This window comes from Eptatretus burgeri, chromosome 5, assembly GCF_056783735.1.
Source record: "Eptatretus burgeri isolate ZD-2024b chromosome 5, Ebu_testis_v1, whole genome shotgun sequence".
Taxonomy (NCBI): Eukaryota; Metazoa; Chordata; class Myxini; order Myxiniformes; family Myxinidae; genus Eptatretus; species Eptatretus burgeri.
Window position 1 is genome coordinate 18,570,209 of NC_140965.1, and position 20,652 is coordinate 18,590,860.

At 41.0% G+C, this 20,652-nt stretch overlaps 1 protein-coding gene across 1 annotated transcript in view; it reads left to right on the top strand.

The window, feature by feature from the left end:
- The window catches only part of LOC147025951 (chitin synthase chs-2-like), an 84,501-nt gene that overhangs the window by 41,619 nt on the left and 22,230 nt on the right, over window positions 1-20,652 (top strand). The window contains exons 7-12 of the mRNA XM_085880882.1: window positions 2,171-2,324; window positions 2,537-2,587; window positions 8,168-8,306; window positions 8,613-8,813; window positions 11,880-12,164; window positions 12,721-12,900. Of these exons, the coding sequence (XP_085737008.1) occupies window positions 2,171-2,324; window positions 2,537-2,587; window positions 8,168-8,306; window positions 8,613-8,813; window positions 11,880-12,164; window positions 12,721-12,900 (1,010 nt within the window). The remainder of the gene's footprint in view (window positions 1-2,170; window positions 2,325-2,536; window positions 2,588-8,167; window positions 8,307-8,612; window positions 8,814-11,879; window positions 12,165-12,720; window positions 12,901-20,652) is intronic.

A 20,652-nucleotide genomic window follows, 5' to 3' on the forward strand; every position in this document is an offset into this window, starting at 1 on the left:
ACCACTCAACTCTCCTGAATCTTTGTAAATGTCGCTGGCATCTCTCCTTAAGTTGTCCCTCTACTCTGTCTTCAGACTCTCTTTTAACCAGTCTACCATTCAGATTGGCTGGCTCAAGCAATGCCAAATTTGATCCAGCCATTGTGAGCACACATGCAAATGAATGAACAAATGTCTACCCCTACTACAGCTTGATAGTGTCAGTTCATGGGAAAGAAGAAGAAAAAGAATAATATCCATTGCTTTCACATCTTCAGACACAAGACTGCCAAGGCTGTTTTCCATTGGCCGGCAGGCACAATCCTGGATGGGTTACCATGACGATGCAGGATCCCCAAATGGCTCTTTCTTCCCAGTAAGCTGGTACTCATTTTTTCCAACCTCACAATGATGACAGAATGAGTTCACCCACCTATTGTTATTTAATGGCACAACAAGGGCTCAAACTCACGACCCTAAGATCGCCAGCCACACAAACCATAAAGCCAACAGTATATACTTCCAGGGGAAAGGTCCTCAATAAATTAGTGACGAAGCTACAAAGTTCAAAAATATATAAATAAACCTGACAGCCCATCTCGCACTCATTTTGTGTATCTCAAGAATGTAATACTACTATGTACTTTCATTCTTTATCTAACTATATATCAGAACAAAAACAACACCCATTGCCATATTTAACTAATGATGCACACAAACAAACACCACCATTATGGTTCCAATATGGACCCAGAGTGATCCCATGAAGATTCAGTGTTGTCTTCCATAAAGTCATATTATAGAAAACCATAAGTGGTACCCAGCATTGCCTGGTATTTTTTTGTGGGGAGGGGGGCTAAAACACTTCCCCACACCCAATAAGGAATGAGGTCTGGAGTCATTCAATATTACCATTCACGTAGCTGCAAAGGCTTAGGCACAACATCGCGATCTTAAAATTCTCCGTCACAGTCACCTGTCGAACTCACAATCCCGTAAGATTTGCGGAAACCCCATGGAAATGCAACTGTCAAGTGACCATGATCATGAGACCAGAAACAAAGAAATCGCAAAATCAACTTCGCACATATAGAAATGTATTACTCCCCACAGGGTGGTCATAATGTCCCATTACCCCTCCCCCCAAAACCCCTCCATCATCATCTACCCCGGTATGTTTCGTACTGCATATGTATGTGTTCATGTTAATGTTACTATTTTGTTTTTATAACAATAAAAGTTTCATATATTCATAATTTACATTTATACCTCTTGTGTGTTCATTATATTCATTTATCAGGTTTTGTGGAGAGGGTAACGGGACTTTGTAAACACTGTGTAGATTATATTGGATAAGAGAGGCATTGTAAAAGTGTGACCGTAGAAGTGGAATTAGATGTTAGTCATCAAATGGATGCTCGTGAATGTACCGTTGATGTTTCTGGGTTAAGTTTGACCCCGATCTGTAAACGTGGTGCAGTTCAGGAAGAAAAAGATGTTCCGCTAACTTGGACTGCTTCCGGAAGGGGTTTATTTGTATTTATATCTCTGGTAATTGTTTTGTATTTATTTATACGTGTGTGTACTTGAATATAACTGTCATTAATCAAAAAGGCTTTGGCACGATACAACAACTAAAAAAAATCGAAACAAAATTCTTTAAAATTTCCAAAATTTTATTTGCCTAAAACACGCCCTCGCACTCACTGACAAACCCTTGAAAGTTTGACGAAGATCCGTACAGCCATCTTTGAGAAAAATGGTGACACGCATACAGAGAAGCGGCTGGCTCTCTTATAGTATAGATGGTGTTGCCTGGTATTGACTTTGTGGTTAGGGTGGCTGGCTTGGGATGTTTGGGTCCTGAGTTTGATCCCTGTTGGCAGCTGAATTGACACCAGGTGGGGTTGACTCAGCCTGTCATCCTTTCGAGGTCAGAAAAATAAGTACCAGTGTACTGGTATAGGGGCACAGCATCAGTGGCAGAGTTGTGCCCCAACAAAATGATAGCTACCTGGCAACCAAGCTGCCATACGCAAGAAGAATGAGAAGCAGAAGACCATATGGTGTTGTGCTGTTTTACCATAAGATTGTGCTGGAAACTCAAAAGTGTACTTTGTTGAGCTGCAATTATAAATCAATTGTTTGTTCACCATTGTGTTGAATTCTCATTATCCAAACCCAAAAACAGCAACACAGACAGGCCAGACATCATGAAGCAGCGAATGAGGAGGTTTATCACGCCATATGGCATGCAGATCATCTTTAATCTTCCCTTTGGCTGTGAGCTGTTTCTTCACCTCAAGGACAAAACCCTCGTTCGGCGCAAAAAGCGATGGTCACAGGTGTGTCATGCCAAAGTGTTTACCTTTACAACGGCTGATTGGCGAGCAAGGTATTGATGATTACTTAAATATCTGATGTAAATATACTTATTGATCATCCATCGGTTATTAGTATCCATCTATTTATTTCGACGGTTTTAGCATATGATATCTTTAACTTTACAGAGGATAAGAATGACTCATTCATTGTATTTATTGTCATTTGCTTGCAGGTTATGTACATGTTTTACCTCATTGGCTGGAAGTCCCGCCATCATGTAAAGGTATGAAAATGGCAGATATACCAGACTTGGTCCACTTCCAATTAAGCTTTCCTCAAAGTGTTCTGTTTATACTCTCGCTTATTTGGAGCCCTTATTTGAAGCAATTAATCCATGGGTCAGGATGTTGTGAGCACAAATTTCAATCCCATGTGCTGTTATGTGTTGATTCTTCTGTTGTTTTCTGAAATCCTTGTGATTCATGTAAAAGTACATTCACGTCTCCTGATGTCGTTATCCTGCATGTAATGTATATACAAGATCCTCCATGAGAGAGTAAATGAATTTTATTAGTTCCTAACCTCATCTCCCCCCCCACTCCCCCCCCAAATCTATTTATTACTATTATTTTTTAAAAATATTTTAATCATTTTTTTTGTTTGTTTTCGTTGAATTTCTTATTACATACACCTCTGTTTGTTATGTTTTCACCTCTGTTTTTTTTTTTTTTTTTGTTTTTTTTTGTTTTTGCAAACTTTTTTTTTTGCTAAGTATGTTGGTCTGAAGGGTTTGTTTGTCTCTTTGTCACATGTTTTTGTCCATAGTTTTGAAACAATCCATCTGAATTGTGTGTGTGTGTGTGTGTGTGTGTGTGTGTGTGTGTGTGTGTGTGTGTGTGTGTGTGTGTGTGTGTGTGTGTGTGTGTGTGTGTGTGTGTGTGTGTGTGTGTGTGTGTGTGTGTGTGTGTGTGTGTGTGTGTGTGTGTGGGGGTGGACAGCCATGGACAGCAACGCATAATTTTAGTGAAGATCCGAATCCAGATCCGGGTACTAGAACTTTTTAAGTGATTCTCCACCATTGTGAGAGATGTGTGACAGTTTGGATGTGGATGAAACTTAGTGGACAGTTTGGATGTGTGACAAGTAACAATTGATTCGATTTTGGTGAAGATCCGAATCCAGATCCAGACATGATAATAATTTTTTTTAATTCTTAAAGTGATTCTTTGCCTCTGAGAGATGGGGCCAAAAACGATATGTAGCATGATATTTCAAAAATGTATTAGGCGTGATATGGTATACTGGATTAGGCATTGCATGGCAGAGGTTTGCGCTCTGTTGTGGAGATTTTGGTTATCTCTAAATCACAAGAGACTTTACAGTCCACTATGATCGTTTAATGTATAAATACACAGGTGCGGGGCAAGTGCTGGTTATAAAATCTCCAAGCACTCTCTAACTATAGACAAAAGGTTTTATATTATTGCTAATAGGGCATGGTCTACAACCAAAGCATCATTTACAGGAAAGCAAGTTAATCAATGTCAAACTACAAGAAAGCTTCGTAAAGCAAGGATTAATAAAAACAGAAAGGAAAAGCACCTCCATATCTGGCCAGGTGTGCCCTGAGGCAGGATGTGGGAGTGTGAGGTCACAGTCTCTGCTCAGGATGTGTGTGAGAACGTGTAACTCTTTGTTCGTACAGATAAGATGAAGGCATAACATTTGCCAAAAGTCCTTGGCCATACTCCTAACTTTGAAGCATTTTAACGTTATTTATTTAATTCACCCAAGCACACAAGTTCAACTTTATTTCATTACCAACAAGTCCTGGCTTTGTTCATACAGAACAACTCAAAGGTTTGTTCTGCAAGAACAAACCTACAAAAATTAAATTTGTCTTCAGTTAGCGACAGGATCCGCCTCCACGGCAACACCCGGACTTGTGCTCCATGTTGGGTCACCAATTGAGCAAGTGAATGTGACCTCTGTTCTTTTGGGGATGCCACCACCTCCCCTAGTCTCGTCCCATGGAGTTGTGGCACCCAGGTAGCCTGTAAGAAGAGAACTCTGTGCACACTGAATATATTCAACGGGTAATCACCTCTTTTCCAATATATACTATTCATTTTATTATTTGAGCAAGCCACTCCAATTCTTTTTCCATGCTTGTTTTCAGGGCATCTTCCTCGTATTCATATATCCCTTCATCAAGATCATCTAGCTGTTTTTCATTCTTTAACAATTGTTGAATTCTTTCAAAAGAGCTTTCATCAACCCTGGGGGCACGTTTATACGTTGTTCACATTTTTCATAAAATTTCACCCTCATGGTGTCACAACCAAAATTTATACGAAATTCTTAATTTTCTGGGTTTTCTGCGTTTTCTGGATCTTCATGGTTGCTCAAAGATGGAAAGTCCAGAAGAACTTCATGCGCCACCATCATTGTCACTGTGGCAAACCCTCTCACACACACTCCAATTCGTGCCTTCACGCATACGATGACAACAACAATAGCCACAAACATCAAAAGTCCAATGAACAATATATGGAGTATCCATGCTCCCCAACCGCCAAACATTTCTTTCAACCATGACACTAAATCCCATCCCTTGCTATTATCATGATATGTAGCAGCTATCTTTTTTATTTGTTGTGCTGCATCATGAATCTTTTCAAAGTTGTCGGGAATATAAGTACAACATTCCTTCTCAATTCTAGTGAGGCTGCCATATCAATAAGTTCCGTTCCTGCTTTCCATGTCCCATGCATTGGAATAATTGTCATTGCTGTGATCTCCCCTTCTGAAATGCCCCTCTTCAGTTGCAGAATACCTTCAAACGGTGAGTTTGTGGTCAAGCGTATATGCGGCACCACATAACTCAAATAATAGGATCCAGTCAAATTGTATGGTAACCAAGGATAAACCCTGAAGAATCCACAAAAAAGTACGTGCCATTTGAGGCATCCTTGATAAATGTGCCATTTTGCCCTTCCGATTACCTTCCATGTCATTTACCTCTATAGAGGAATTACAAGTAGAATTTCCTGTGTAAAATTTGCTGCTAGGATTCATCCAGGTCAAGCAAAGGAACCCATCATATTTGTATGTAATCTTAAAATATGGAGATTTCTTCTTTAAGCTATAAGGAGGGTAAAAGTGGTTTGCAAAACTTGTACATTCCTCCTTACTGGTTCTGGTCAAGTTAAAATTATGGTACCATCCAGCTCCACAATAATCTATTTCTTCAAATGGGATTACTGCTAGTGGCAATCGTGTCTTTGAGGAATACGGGAGATGAGCGCCCACCCAACACTTCTTCTTGTTTTCTTTCATTGCATAATTATACAAAAGAGTCAAGTAGGTATTTATCCCACACACTCCTTGCTCATGCAGATGTTCCTGAGGTTTACTTGCCATTACCCTCCTTACTCTATGATGATCCATTCCTTGTCTTTCCTTTGTTAGTCCTGATCCTTTTGTACAGTTATGCATCATTGTCAAACATACCATGATTGTTCCCATTTCATTAAGACTCTCACTGTCCTTCACTGTCCAAGTTACCAAGATTATGAACATACAAGTTCGCAACACTACTAAGCATGTAGTAGAATTTTGGTAATATCTTTCCCATTTGCGGCTTTCTTCGAATCTCTTTATGTTGTCTTATGTGCCCTCTTGCAATGGTATGTATGAATCCATGTTGACTTACCCTCGTACTTGGCAGCAGTGTGGGTAACCAACAGTACCTGATGAGGTCCTGTCTAGCGTGGTCTCAATGTGTTCTTTCGCTTGAACAATTTGATGTACACCCACTCGTCAGGCTGGATACCGTGGTACTCCTCCATCGCTGGCTCCGGTAATACTTGTTTAACAGATCCTGCAAAAATGTTCTGCCTCAGCCATAAACCCTGGCGCATGCCATGTTCGAAGCACTTCTTCCTGCATCCCCCTCTTGCCCGTATGGCCACTTCCATGCACCAAACGAGCAAGCCATGCTAAAAGTGCCTTTGGTGCAACTATTTTACCCTCTCTGGAGGTCCAAAGCTTTTTGTTTTCATCAAAAATGCATTCCAGCCTCCTCTATTTGTTTTGTTCCTCCTCATCTACCACTTTTTGTAATGCTACTACATCTTCTTTGGAGGAGTCACTTCTTCCTCTTTAGCGAGTAGTATTTGCTTTGCGGCTGATTGTACTTTTACGGCTTCTCTTGTTACCGCGTCTGCTCAGCTGTTTCCTTTTGCTCTTTTGTCTTTCTGGTTCCTGTGTGCTTTGCATTTGATGACTGCTATTTGTTTTGGGAGACCAAATGGTGGAGTTGGTGGTCCGACAGAATCCTATTTATTTTTGAGGTCAAAAGGTCATCATAGGTCAAAGGTCAACAACTTTTTCAAATTTCTAAATTCCTCAATTTTTATTCATTTGACTTCAAATTTGAAGAGCATTTGCTTCTCAGGTCACTGAATTCAACCACCAACTATGTTTGAGGTCAACATCAGCCAAATGGTCAGCATAGGCCAAAATTTCTAAAATTGTCAATTTTCATCCAACTTGAAATTTGAAGAGCATTTTGCATATCAGCTCACTGAATTCAACCACCAATTATTTTTAAGGTCAGCATATGCCAAAAGGTCAACAACTTTCTAAAATTCTCAATTTTAATCTCATTGAATTGAAATTTGAACAGGATTTACATATCAGGTCAAGGAATTCAACCACCACTTATTTTTATGGTCAAAAGGTTAACATAGGCCGAATTTCTAAAACTGAGAGAAATGGCCAAAAACTATTTATATCATGATATCTCAAAAAGTTGTGGACGAGTTATGACAAAATTTTGATGATGATCCGGATACGAGAAGATTTTGATTCTAAAAGTGATTCTTCACCATTGAAAGATGGATCCAAAAACGATATATAGCACGATATTTTAAAAAGTTTTGGATGAGTTGTGACAAAACTAGGTGGATAAATTGGTTATGTGACAAGAACAAGCCGATTAGATTTTGTTTCAGGTCCATATCCAGATCCAGCCTATCGGTGGGATACAAAATGTAAAGTGTTCAACCTGGTTCAACAAAATATGAAGTGTTCACTACAGAGTGTCATTCTCGTTTCAAATGTATTCATGTTTGTATCAGACCACATTCATACAAGAACAAGAAACGACCATGTTGAAACCAATACCAAACAAATAAGAAAACCAACATAACATGGTGCAGAATTGTCTCGTGTTCAAAAAGGAGGAATGTTGATTGTCGATGAGATCACCATCACTATAATACCAAATGTTTCAAAATCTTGGGTCATATGGCGTAGATGAAATCCCAAATAATGTTGGATATGGACAAATCTACGAGCCTAACTCTCTACCCCAAACACGGGTTGCGTTGTTCAATGCAGACAGTGCTCGTTTCTGACCAGACTCATAGTTGTTAGGCTGAACAATGTTCATGATGTATGGGTTTGGTTCATCCGTATGAGGTGTGCAGGCAACAGTGATTAGATTTCTGTCATCATATATAAACACATTAAAATACTTTGATGAATGCACAATCGTTGGACTAAGCTATATAAATAGGGTTTAACTAAAAATGAGGTAACAATCCAGCCCCTCTGGGTCCCCTCCTTAGATATATCTTCAATGACATTGCCACATATTTATCAATAAATACAGCTCTTTGAATTGGCCCTACACCTTGCTGCTTGCTGTGCTATTCATAACTGTCTGTAAATGTAAGTCCTCCATAAGGACAGTAGCTGAGAACTGAAAAAAGTTTGGGAAATATTTTATTACTCTGTGAATCAGTTGGTGCTGAGATGGACAATGAATTTTCATCTCAATGAGCTTTCTTCCCAGGAACGAGAGCACACTTATCTGTTGGCTCTTGATGGAGACACTGACTTCAAACCAGCAGCATTAATGATGCTTCTAGACCGGTTGCAGAGGGATGATACTGTGGCAGCTGCGTGTGGCCGAATCCACCCAATTGGAAATGGTTTGTGCAACTTCATCAAGTCACAGAGGATGTACTGAAACATTCCTCATGAAAAAGTTCCTCATGAAATATGCTCATATCAAGTTAAACGGACATCTTTTTATGAGTTGCTCATAACCACTCAAGCAGCAATTCTCACGGGATTTTCACTCTCTGCTTCTATCATGTTCAATAACCGTTAACTTATGTGATTACTTTCATTGCATACTGGCAATGAGTGCTGCCAGATACTGCCCTGTGGAGATCCCTTTCTTCATTGTCCCTTAGGTTAAAGTGTCATCCCACCCGGTTGTGACTCTCTTGTAGGCCCATTGGTGTGGTACCAGAAGTTTGAATATGCGGTTGGACACTGGCTGCAGAAGTCTGCCGAACATGTGTTTGGGTGTGTGCTTTGCGTCCCAGGCTGTTTCTCACTTTTTCGCGCCTCAGCCCTCATGCATCGCAATGTCGCGGGAAAGTACACAGCCAACTCCCTCGAGTCAAAGCACCTCGTGCAGTACGACCAAGGTGTGCGGCCTTGTTCTTTGTTGTTGTTGTTAAATCGCACTCAGATACAATTTCCTGCTTGTTTCACACTTTGTTCATCTGTTTTTGCTTTTTGACTTTCTTTCACTCGTATATTTAATTTATTTAATGAAATATCAAAATAGTTTAGTTGTTATGGAAGGGGTATTTATTACAGTGCTGCAAATGAGATGCTCACAGTAATTATAACAAAAGTTCCATATACACCAATGGGTTTTCTCCATATGGTATAGAACTAAGCATGATGATGATTGTAGTTCTCAGTTTTGAGAATGTCTGAACAGTCATTTTCCATCAAATTGGTTTCATCTACTGTAGGTTCTCTGGTGGATATGGAGTCTCATTTTGGGACTGACGCAAGATTCCACAGGTTTGTGGTTTATGTCGTCATCATAGGTTTGTGCCGGAGCTAAGGGGGCTGGGTACTACCTCAGTTTTTCCGTTGTTGACCCTTGGAATTGAGCAGCTGGTATAAAATTCTCTCAAAGTGAAGAGTCCCAGCTCTCATTAGGCCTTTCCATCGTGACCAGTCATCTGCGAGCTCCTCCCAGGTGTCATAGTTGTTCCTTGACGGCGTCCTTATCACATTTATGTTGGCCGCCCTAATGTCTCCAGTTTTATTATTTATTTTAGTTGTTCATTATTTTCAGTGCAAAAAACTATGGATCATCCATACATGTGTGTATATATATATGTATATATATATATATATATATATATATATATATATATATATATATATATATTGTAACGGTCATGGGGTCTCTAAAGACCGACATGTTGACTTGGTGGGAATAGGTCAAATCTACCCGCTCTTCAGCATTAATTTTCATATATGCCGATCTTTAACCAAAAACCATCCTGCCAGAAGGAAGCTGCCCTTCTGAATTTGTCCAAATGATTGCCGAAGGACAGTTTGTTTTCAATAGCCACCTAGCCATGCAAGATCCAATTTATCCACTCACGAGACTAAAGCCAATGACACTATGCACTCCAGAGTACCCAACCCCTCAGATCCGAATCTGGATATAAGAATTATTTTATTTTACAAAGGGATTCTTCACCCTTGAGAAATTGGGCAAAAAACGCTAAAAAGCATGATATCTGAATAAGTTGTGTTCGAGTTATGACAAAACTATGTGGATGAGTTGGTTTGGTGACGAGAACAAGCTGATTCGATTTTGATTCAGGTCCGGATCCAGATTTGACCCATCAGTGGGATACAAAACCTAAAATGTCCAGCATGGCAGAGGTACAGTATGTGCTCTACCAAGTGCCGTTCTAGTTATTCTTGTGATGCACTGACTTTATAGCACGCTCAGCATTTTATGTTTTGTTAGCAGTTTCTTGATTTTGGTGACCAGTTTGTTGATTAATAAATGTCAATAAATATACAATACCACAACTGTATTCAAACACCAGCCCTGCAAAGCCAGTTTATTGCCTTGATTTTATTAATTGGGTGAAGGACGAGGGGGAGAGGATGTGGCGGAAGGTTCAACATGAGTCGTGTTATAAAACAGCCATTCATTGACGTATACATTTGTTCATGCCATATTTAATCTTCTTATTCTACCCCTTGATATTGATCATTGTTTTTGTTTTCTAGCTGTTGTATTTTTGTTCTTCAGTCAACTTAGATGTTTATTAGTCCCATATCAGTTTCACTATAGGTTTGTTGTCCATCTATCCTGTGGTTTTTCTGACTTTATTTTTCCATACCCTTTAACATATTCAACTGAAACTTGGTACATGGCTTTATTATGATACAGTAAGTTACAGAAGAAGTTCGAGTTTCAGGGCATTTTGTCAATTTATCACAGTTATGCCCTTTTTAAGTTAGAAAATATCACATAATATACATGGGTCAGTGTTCAGCTGCCCTGACTCGACCCCACTGCTTTATGCCCATTCGCTGGACAGCTGGTCTGACTCCACCCCAATAAAATCATGTGCCACCATTGCATGAAGCAGCACAAGTCGTCAAGCCTCAGGCCTTTTGGCCTGTGTGATAGTCCATGGCCCAGTGCAATTGGAATGATTCCAGATATATATATATATATATATATATATATATATATATATATATATATATATATATATATATATATATATATATATATATATATAAAACCATGATGTATTATGTATGTACATAAGCCATGCGCATGTTTTTACTTCATGTCTGTACATCAGGTTATTTTTAATATGAAATTAGCAATTATTCATTAGAAATGAATGAAACAGACTGGGTTAGAAAGGTTCTTCTTCTTCATTTTGGTTCCGGTATCGGCTTGAGCATGCGCTAAAGCAAACTAATTTTTATCTCCTGTTTGTCATCCTCATTGTCTTTATTGATTTCTCATCGATAAATATATCAGTAAATTAAAAATTGCTTTTCTTTTTACTCGTATTTTGACAAATAGACCCAAACACTGTGCTTGAGAGTTTCATCTTCTTCATTTAGTTTCCCGTATCAGCTCGAGTGTGCGTTAAACGCAATGAAATTTTTTTTTAATCTCCCGAACATTCATTGGGACCAGTAGGGGACATGTATTGCAAAGCAATTTTCACTCTTGTTTTTTTTTTTGTTTGTTTGTTTTGGCTTTTCTGAAACCAATCTATATCTATCGCATTCGTCAAGTACAAATTCCACTTCATTTTGTCATTGGATTGTTTTACCAATTTTTCCTCCTTCAGTTCGTTTTTCTTTATGTATGGTGCGAAAAACTTCAGGTAATCCTTATACAGCAGGTTTGTGACTTCTTTGGTTCCTTCATTACTTCTTTAGGTAAGTATGATTGCGTGCATGCCCTTGTTCATTGTTCGGCTTTCCTAAGAGATCAGAAGCTTGACAGAACAGTATTGGGAAGGGACTATATCCATTCACCTTAATGAACACCTTATACTGTGGCAGAGTATTTACCACATTATAATTAGTTGCTCATGCCATTCATCACAGAAGCTTACCATATTGTTACTGGATGAATGAAACATTGCTTTTCTTTATATCTTTCTGCCTGCTTTCTTGCATCTTGGGTGTACCAGGGGAAGATCGCTGGCTGAGCACTCTGCTCCTTCAGCATGGCTACAGGCTTGAATACTGTGCTGGAGCAGATGCTTACACCAATGCTCCAGAGGGTTTCTCTGAGTTTTTCAACCAACGCCGACGATGGGGTCCTTCCACCATGGCCAACCTGGTGGATCTCCTGCAGTCATCACCCGAGACCGTAAAACGGAACATGTCCATTTCCCGGGCCTTCGTGTTCTATATGCACCTCAACATGGTTTCCTCGCTCCTGGGTCCAGCAACTGTGTGCCTCATGTTGGCTGGTATTCCTACAACTTTCACTCCAGCTTCATGGATAGTCATTATCAATATTAGGTTAATATGACGTCTATCCTAAAATGAATTCAAAAAAAAAAACATTTTGATGCTCAAATAGGATGAGGAGGAAGGGGTATATGAAAGAGCGGTGGGGTCATTGTATGGATTTGGGGGGATTGTGTGGGTAGGTTGGTGGCAGAAAGCAGTTAATTATTGTGAAGATAAAAGGGTTCATTGACATATCACATCATTTGGGATGTCGAGATCAGTTTATTACTTACACTGCTGGTTCTCCAACATGTGGGTCAAGGGAAATGACAATAAACACCCCTACCAAATTTCACCCAAGCATAAGCACCGATGACTTCCAACAACTGCGCTAACATCACCTCCTTCTTCTGAAAGCATTGGAGGCTAAGTTTACCTGGCAATGAAAACTTTACTTTTATGCCTTTAAATAATGAATTTGATGAATAATGGTTCATGAAGGACCCTGCTCGGTTAACTATTACATTATCTCTGAGACCCTCTGTAAGCTTTCTTGATGCTTTTCTTCCACAGGTGCACTTTCATACATCTTCAAAATGAACTCGGGACAAGCAATCATCGTGAGCGTCATCCCTCAAGTTTTGTTCCTAATTATCTGCTTCAAATGCAAGGCAGCGACACAGATCAAAATCGCTGGTTTCTTGAGTGTAGTATACGCACTACTGATGACTGGAACACTATTTTCTGTAATCGGTATGTATTTTGTACACCAGTAAGAAATGTTGCCCCTCTCGTTTATTCATGATGCTTGTGTTGGACTCACAGTGCTATTTGCACACTCACAGTTCCATACCCTATTTGCACAATCAAGCCGTTCCAAAGCCGGAACCCTCTGGCATACTATGCCCCACATTTCACCAATAATTGCCGTATCCATACCCAATAACCACGATTTAATCACACCTTTAGGTGATCGTCTTCTATGATAAGCTGACATAAAGAATCTTGGAATTCGCACAGATTGGTTGTTGAACAAACAACGTGCATCATCACATTTACCTTGTGGAGTATACCTTCGTACATGGTTGGCAATATAAAGATTTTTCCCTCTAATGATGATTCTTGCTGATGTGAAAAGATTATTTTACAGCCAAGATTTTCGATTTAAACCATATACTGGTATTTCCATGGCATGCGTATGTTAGAACGTTGATCGAAGTATCATCAAAGGAAAAAAAAACAGAGTTGGTGTCAAAGCCACCCAATGCTCGCCTGTTTATACATTTATCGTTTTTAAAAGACTAGTCTAATAATATTTTTTATAATTTATAAAGCATTGCTGTGAAGTCGGATCCAAATAATTTTAAAGCAATATATGTATTTGTATATTGTAATCAGTAAAAAAATAGTGTGGTAGATAAAAACATTAGAAACGAAATTACTTGCACCAAAAACTTTAACATTTTCATGCTCACGCTGACACTCACGCTCACGCCGGGGGTGTCGCTATAGCTCTCTGTTCTTCAAACAGGCGAGCTAAAAATTGGTCCGCTGAAAGGGAAAGCTCAACTTGGGAAAGCTCAACTTCTTGCTTCTCCAACGGCAGTTAGCATACTTCAATCAACGTTCTTCTGATTCCATCCATTGTTCTACCTGTCTGATGACACAGATCGACACTACCCTGCATGGGCAAAAGTAGTCCTTCATTATATAATAAGTATAACTGTATACGGTTTGCAAACCGTTTATTAAGTCTCCCTTCCTGCAGGAGAGGAAACTTTTTTTTTTTAATTTTTCTTTCTTTTCAGTAAGTACAAATGCACACCAATCATTCATGTCTGAGTCAATCCTCTCCAAATCTGGTCCAATGCACCCAGTCCCCCTTTGTTAATTAATTGCAAAATTGAAGATTCACAAGTAAATTGGTTGGTGTTGTCTGTCTGTCTGTCTATTTGTTTCTACGTCAATTGCACGTACATGTCGCAATTTGACTCCAATTTTCACAAAACTTAACCCCCTGGTAGAGGTAGTCATAATCACAAGCTCGAAGCCTATTCTTTTTGAGGTCAAAAAGTCAAGGTCACATAACTCATCACTTTTCATCTGATTTTCACTCTGTCTATGTGTGTGTATATATATATATATATATATATATATATATATATATATATATATATATATATATATATATATATATATATATATATACACACACACACACACACACACACACACACACACACACACACACACACACACACACACACACACACACACACACACACACACACACACACACAGTAGGGTGTTCCAAAAAAATGAAAGTTTGATTTTTGCTGCTCCCTGATTTTGCCTTTGTTCCAATACCCCATAAGAACTTGTAGGTCAAAAATGAACAAAATTCCATGATATTTCGGGGTTCCTCAAGTTGGCACAATTATGTCCATTATGGAGAGGGCAGGTCTCCTTGGAAACCTAGGTTTCCTTGGAAAAACTATTCTTTCATCCTATATGACTGCTGTGGTTTTTGAAAATATCAAACAACCATATTAATTGTGAAGTGTACTGCGTTGTGCATATTCGACGGCAAGTTGTCAGTTCCAGTTTGGCAAATTTCAACAATATTGTGCCAACTTGAGGAACCCCTAAACATCCTCCAATCTGCTTCATATTTGGTGTGTATGTTTCTACTGTCAAATGGAACAAAGGTGCACCCAGGGAGCATGAATATTCATACTTTTATTTTTTACCCCCTATTATGAAGCACCCTAACACACAGTATATATGACAAGAACAAGACATGTGTGAATGGTGAATCCTCATCGAGGTGAAGCCTCGGTGGACCCTTATAGTCAGGCAGCTTAGCAAATGGATGTGGACATTCTGGACAAATGCGCTAAATTTTCCTCACATGTTACCCAAAGCTTTAGCTTTCCATTTTTGGTAGGAACCACTTCCTCCGAATACATTGACGGCCATCTTGGATTTTCAAAATGGCCGCCATGTAAAAACTTGTATCTGTCCATATCTCAGCTTCTAAGCCACTTAGGATCATAATCTTGATGTCTAAACATACATTTTCAGGGTCAAGGAATACAACTATACCATTTAGGATCGTGTCAGATTGGTTATTTGGTCAAAAATAAAACAAGGCTTGGTTATTTTCGGGTTTTTTTTTCAGGTGGAACAGCTCCATCAACATAGGGGAAAGAAAAGAAGTAAAACAGATGGAGAAGTTCAGTGACATGTTTTATCGGATGATTATTTCATAAGAAATTAAGAATTTCATTTATTTTAAGGTTGACTAGCATTATGGATCAGAACATGTGCTTGATCTGTCAATAAAAGACTGCAGAGCTTCTGAATGCCCACTCAATGCACAAAGAAGCGGGGACAAGTCAGAACCATACAGTTCCTTCCTGAATAACGTTAATTCTTTCAGAGCCCTGGGCACATTGTCAGTGGTGCTTAACTTTGGAGAAGACATGACTGTAGGTGAACTGGTCCAAAACTGGGGTGCATGGCACAAATCTTGCGATGTCACATTCAGTAAAGAGAAGTTGGAGAGAGCTTCCAAAAAGTGTGACAAGGATGATGCAAGGTTACTTACCCTAACAAGCAAGGTTACTGAAGGAGTTTGAAGAGGACTACCTCCAAAAAGATATAGACTCTGATTATGGTTATCATCATGAATAGGGATTTTCCACACAGAGCAGTTTCAAGTAGCAGGCTGTGAGTCTGGTTCAGGTCATCAACGACCTGGAAAACCTTTTCCTTGATGACAGTGATGAGTTACTGGCAGTAGACATATGGAATGTTTTGGATGAATCTGTGGTGATCACGGTGCGAACAGCACATCGTCGAGGAAAGGATCAGTATGCCAAATATTGCAAAGAAGTTATTATTGATCACTCATCCTCCATTCATGAGCCGATTAAGAAGAATGCCCTTCCTCTCTTCAGTTGTCCACAGCCAAAAGCCAAGACCAAACAAGTGGGAAATATCTCCCTACTCAAGGATGATGTTCTGTTCTCTCACCTGTACATCGTGATGCAACACAGGGTTAGTGACATGAGTACATTCTTTAGCCATGAGAATCATCCTTTCCCCCTTCACTCTCTTATGATGGAAAATTGTGCTTCGGAAAGAAATCTGTTCTGATGAACATTCTGGGCAAAGACACCCACAATGATCCTACTGATTCCATTGACATGAAACTTCTTGATGGAGCTGCTGTTTTGCACTTTCTCCCTACTCACAACATTCTGACATTTGATAAGTGTGCTGATCGGGTCTTTGTTCCATACATCATAAGAATACTGGAAAACTCCAAAAGAGTTGATATAGTATGGGACATACATCCCCAGCAGCATCAAATAATCCATTCGAGACAAGCGAGGAAAGGGTGTTCAGAGAAAGGTTGCTGGCAAGAATAAGCTCCCAGGAAACTGGGCCGACTTCTTATGTGACCCAGCCAACAAACAGGAACTGATTGCATTCCTTTCCAACATGATTACCACTGTGGATTGCCCCGAAGAGAAGGAAATAATCATCACATCTGGTGTCACAGCTATTCTTCGAAGGACTGATCGATCTATGGCACCATGTGATCATGAGGAAGTGGACACCATGCTTCTGATCCACCAGGATGTTCTTCAGAATGGCTGTACCAACTGTCTGGTGCACACTGTTGACACGGATGTAGTGGTTAATCTCATCAGCAAGTTCCATCACCTGACCACCCTGTGCCACGATGTGAGCATTTGGGTTGCCTTTGGTATGGGCAAGAACTTTACATATCATCACATCAATGATATCTATGAAGACCTGGGTAGGGAGAAATCCCTAGCCCTCCCTATCTTTAACAGTTTCATGGGATGTGATATGACATATGCATTCTTTGGCAGAGGCAAGAAGTCAGCATGGGGGGCTTGGAACTGCTATCATGATGTGACATGTGCCATAACCTACATGGAACTTCATCCTTACACAGAAGTAGAGGTTGGTGCTCAACATTTCCAGCTCTGCAACATGCGGATGAAGATAGAAAGGAGCTGTTTTGCCAGAAGGGGAAGACAATGGAGAGACTTCCTCCAACACAGGATGCACTATTGCAGCACACAAAGCGAGTTGCATATCAGGCAGGAATATGGTGTACCAGTGAGCACATTGAACAACACGCTTCTACTCCAGAAGGTTGGGCTGGACTCTCGATGAGGACAGCAATTCATGGGTTCCTGTGTGAAACATGTTACCTGTGGTCTCCAAGGCCTGCAGTGAACTAGTCAAATGTAGCTGCACGATCCAAAGTGGATGTGGTGCTATTGAAAATGTGAATGTGGTGCGCATGCAGAAAGGCAAATTGAAAATGCACTAAACTCTGCAGTTGTCACTGTGCGAAGTAGGCTGGAAATAAAATGCATGTGCATTGTGCAGTGGTGTGTGACGACAATATACCGTCACATTTACAGTTGATATAGTTACAGTTCTGGCAGTATTTTCAGTGACTATGGTACTATAACAGTATTCCGTTTTATGTTCAGTTTCTTTCTTGTGTTTATAAAAATTGTCTGTTGCTTTTCTAAATGGTATAGTTGTATTCGTTGACTCAGAAAATGTATGTTTAGACACCAAGATTGTTATCCGCAGTGGCTTAGAAGCCGAGATATTGGTAGATATAGGTTTTCACATGGCAGCCATCTTGAAAATCCAAGATGGCCACCATAATGGAAATGGTGGGAGTGGTTCCTATCAAAAATGGAAAGCTAAGGTAACGGGTAACATGTGGGAAAAAATTGCCACTTTTGTCCGGGGTATCCATGTCCATCTCAAATCCGGTCCTAAGCTGCCTGACTAATATGAGTATGTCTATTAATTACATACTGTATGCACATGAGTTGAACCATGAATCAGTTAATTAATTATGTAATATACTGTACGTCTATTCATTATAGACTATTGGGATTGTACCTGTAGACATTTTAGTGGGGCTGCTTAACCCAAATATTCAAAAGAATTGTGCATTTTGTGATACAAGCACCAAATTTGGCACAAATGTACATTAATATGTTGCGAACATTTTCAGATATTGGGCCACTTGAAATTCTCTCTTTATGTCCGCCATATTGGATTTCAAAATGGCTGCCACTTGAAAACTACATTTGCTATTATCTCTGGACGTAATGCAGCTATTGACTTGATTCTGGTATCTAAATGTATGTTTTTGGGGGCAAGGAATCCAATGGTAGTGGCCATGATCCGGCACTCACACAGTGATCCGGCACTCGCACATGATCCCACACAGTGGCCATGATCCGGCACTCAATGGACGTCGTGAAGAATGCTGTGGAACACCTGAATCCTGGACAGACACCAGTGGTCACCATTGATCAGCCACTGTTTGCTTTGGCCAAGCAGATACGGTGGAAGTGGCCAGAGAGCTATGGTGAAGACCAGATCGTGGTGATGTTTGGTGGCCTCCACATAGAGATGGCGGCACTGAGGACACTGGGGGACTGGCTGAAAGGGAGTGGTTGGGTGCAAGCACTTGTTCAAGCCGAGATTGCGACAGCAGGGACAGCAGACTCATTCCTGCGAGCATCCCATGTCTTGCGCACAAGAAGAGCACATCAAGTGACTGCAGCAGCACTGTACATCCTGCAACACTGTGCCTACAACCACTACTGTCTGGGAGAAACCAGGGATGCAGAGGACCTTCTGGAGTTTGAAGACTGGTGTTGCCAGAGAGGAGAAGACATCCCCCAGTTTCACTACTGGGCAACTGTGCTGGAACTAGAACTGTTGGTTCCAGTGTATGTGCGTTCTCTCAGGCAGGGATGGTTAATGATGTACCTCGATGCTCTGACAGAGCTGGTCCCCTGGTTCCATGCACTGCATCACACCCACTATGCGAGGTGGATACCAGTGCACCTGAAGGACATGGCCGAACTCACCATCAAACACCCAGATGTAGCCAGGAAATTCAGGGAAAGCCACTTCACCGTTCAGAAAACACAGAGGGTGTTCTCTTCAATCCCGATTGACCAGGCACATGAGTAGAATAATGCCTGCATCAAAGGAGACGGTGGAGCAGTTGGGCTCACTGACAACCCTAGTGCCCTACGTCGCTGGATGGTTGCGGGACCAGAAGTTGCCAGGGTGATCAAAGAATTCCAGGATTGGAACCAACACTGGAGACGGCAAACAGCAGACACACGTCATCATGATCAGACGCCAAGTGTACAGGCCTCATTTGTGAAAGATGTTCGCTCTCTCTCTCTCGTCGGTGTCATAGAGGAGATGGGCAACCCATTCGAGGAGGAGAGTCAGGATGTAGTCAAACTGGACACAAAGGAGATCGCAGATCCTGCTGCTGTGGAGACCGTGATGAATGCCAAGAGGATTGGCCAAGAGCAGTTCGAGGCTTTCACCAGAGAGTGTCTGTTGGACAGAACAAAGGCAGTGGACGCACCCATTCCTCGTAACAAGCTGAAGGTGTTCAGCACTTCCACTCCAAGAAGCCAGAGCATAGGTCAGCAACAGTTCGCCTCCATCAAGAATGACCGTGAACTCTTCGCACGCCTGTACATTGGCTGCCAGACGAGGGATGGAAACCTTGAGGAGTTCTTTTGTCACGAGAATCAGGCATGTCCTCCTGCATTGTCTGAAGCCTCTGCACTGGTACCAAGAGTGATCTCCTCACATGCTTGGAAGAAGTCTCCGATGCAAAGACAGAGACTCCTGTCACGACCTGTATTGTGCTTGATGGAGCAGCCATCGTCCAGATGCTGAAGCCGGCTGCATCAAAGACCTTTGAAGAGTATACACAACAGATCTTCATCCCATATATGTCCACGAAGCTGCAAACAGTGTCACGCCTGGATCTGGTCTGAGATACTTACCTTGCTGATTCACTAAAAGGTAGTACACGTGTAAAGCGGGGACAAGGTGTGCGGAGACGTGTGGTGGCTGCCGCAGCCATACCAGGAAACTGGCAGAACTTCCTACAAGTGGACAGCAACAAGACCGAGCTGTTCAGGTTCCTCTCAGCAGCTCTCATGGAATGGTTTGACCAGGAGGACAAGCAACTCGTCATTACTGATGGAGAGGCAGTGCTCAGCAAGCCACTACTGCCATATCTGACCTCACTCGCCCCATGTAACCATGAAGAAGCTGACAGTCGGATGTTGCTGCATGCATCTCACGCAGTCCAGCATGGACACCATGCAATACTCATCCAGACTGTAGACACCGATGTTGTGGTGCTGGCAGTGTCCCTGGCACAGGAGTTGCAACCAGAAGACAAACTGTGGCTGGTATTCGGAACAGGCCAGAGTTTCCGATACCTAGCAGCACACGAAATAGCAGCTGGATTGGGACGAGAGAAGGCTCGTGCACTGCCAATGTTCCACGCTCTAACTGGATGCGACACTGTGTCTAGTTTTCATAGACATGGCAAGAAGACTGTGTGGGCAGTCTGGACGGTACTGCCAGAACTCACTGAGG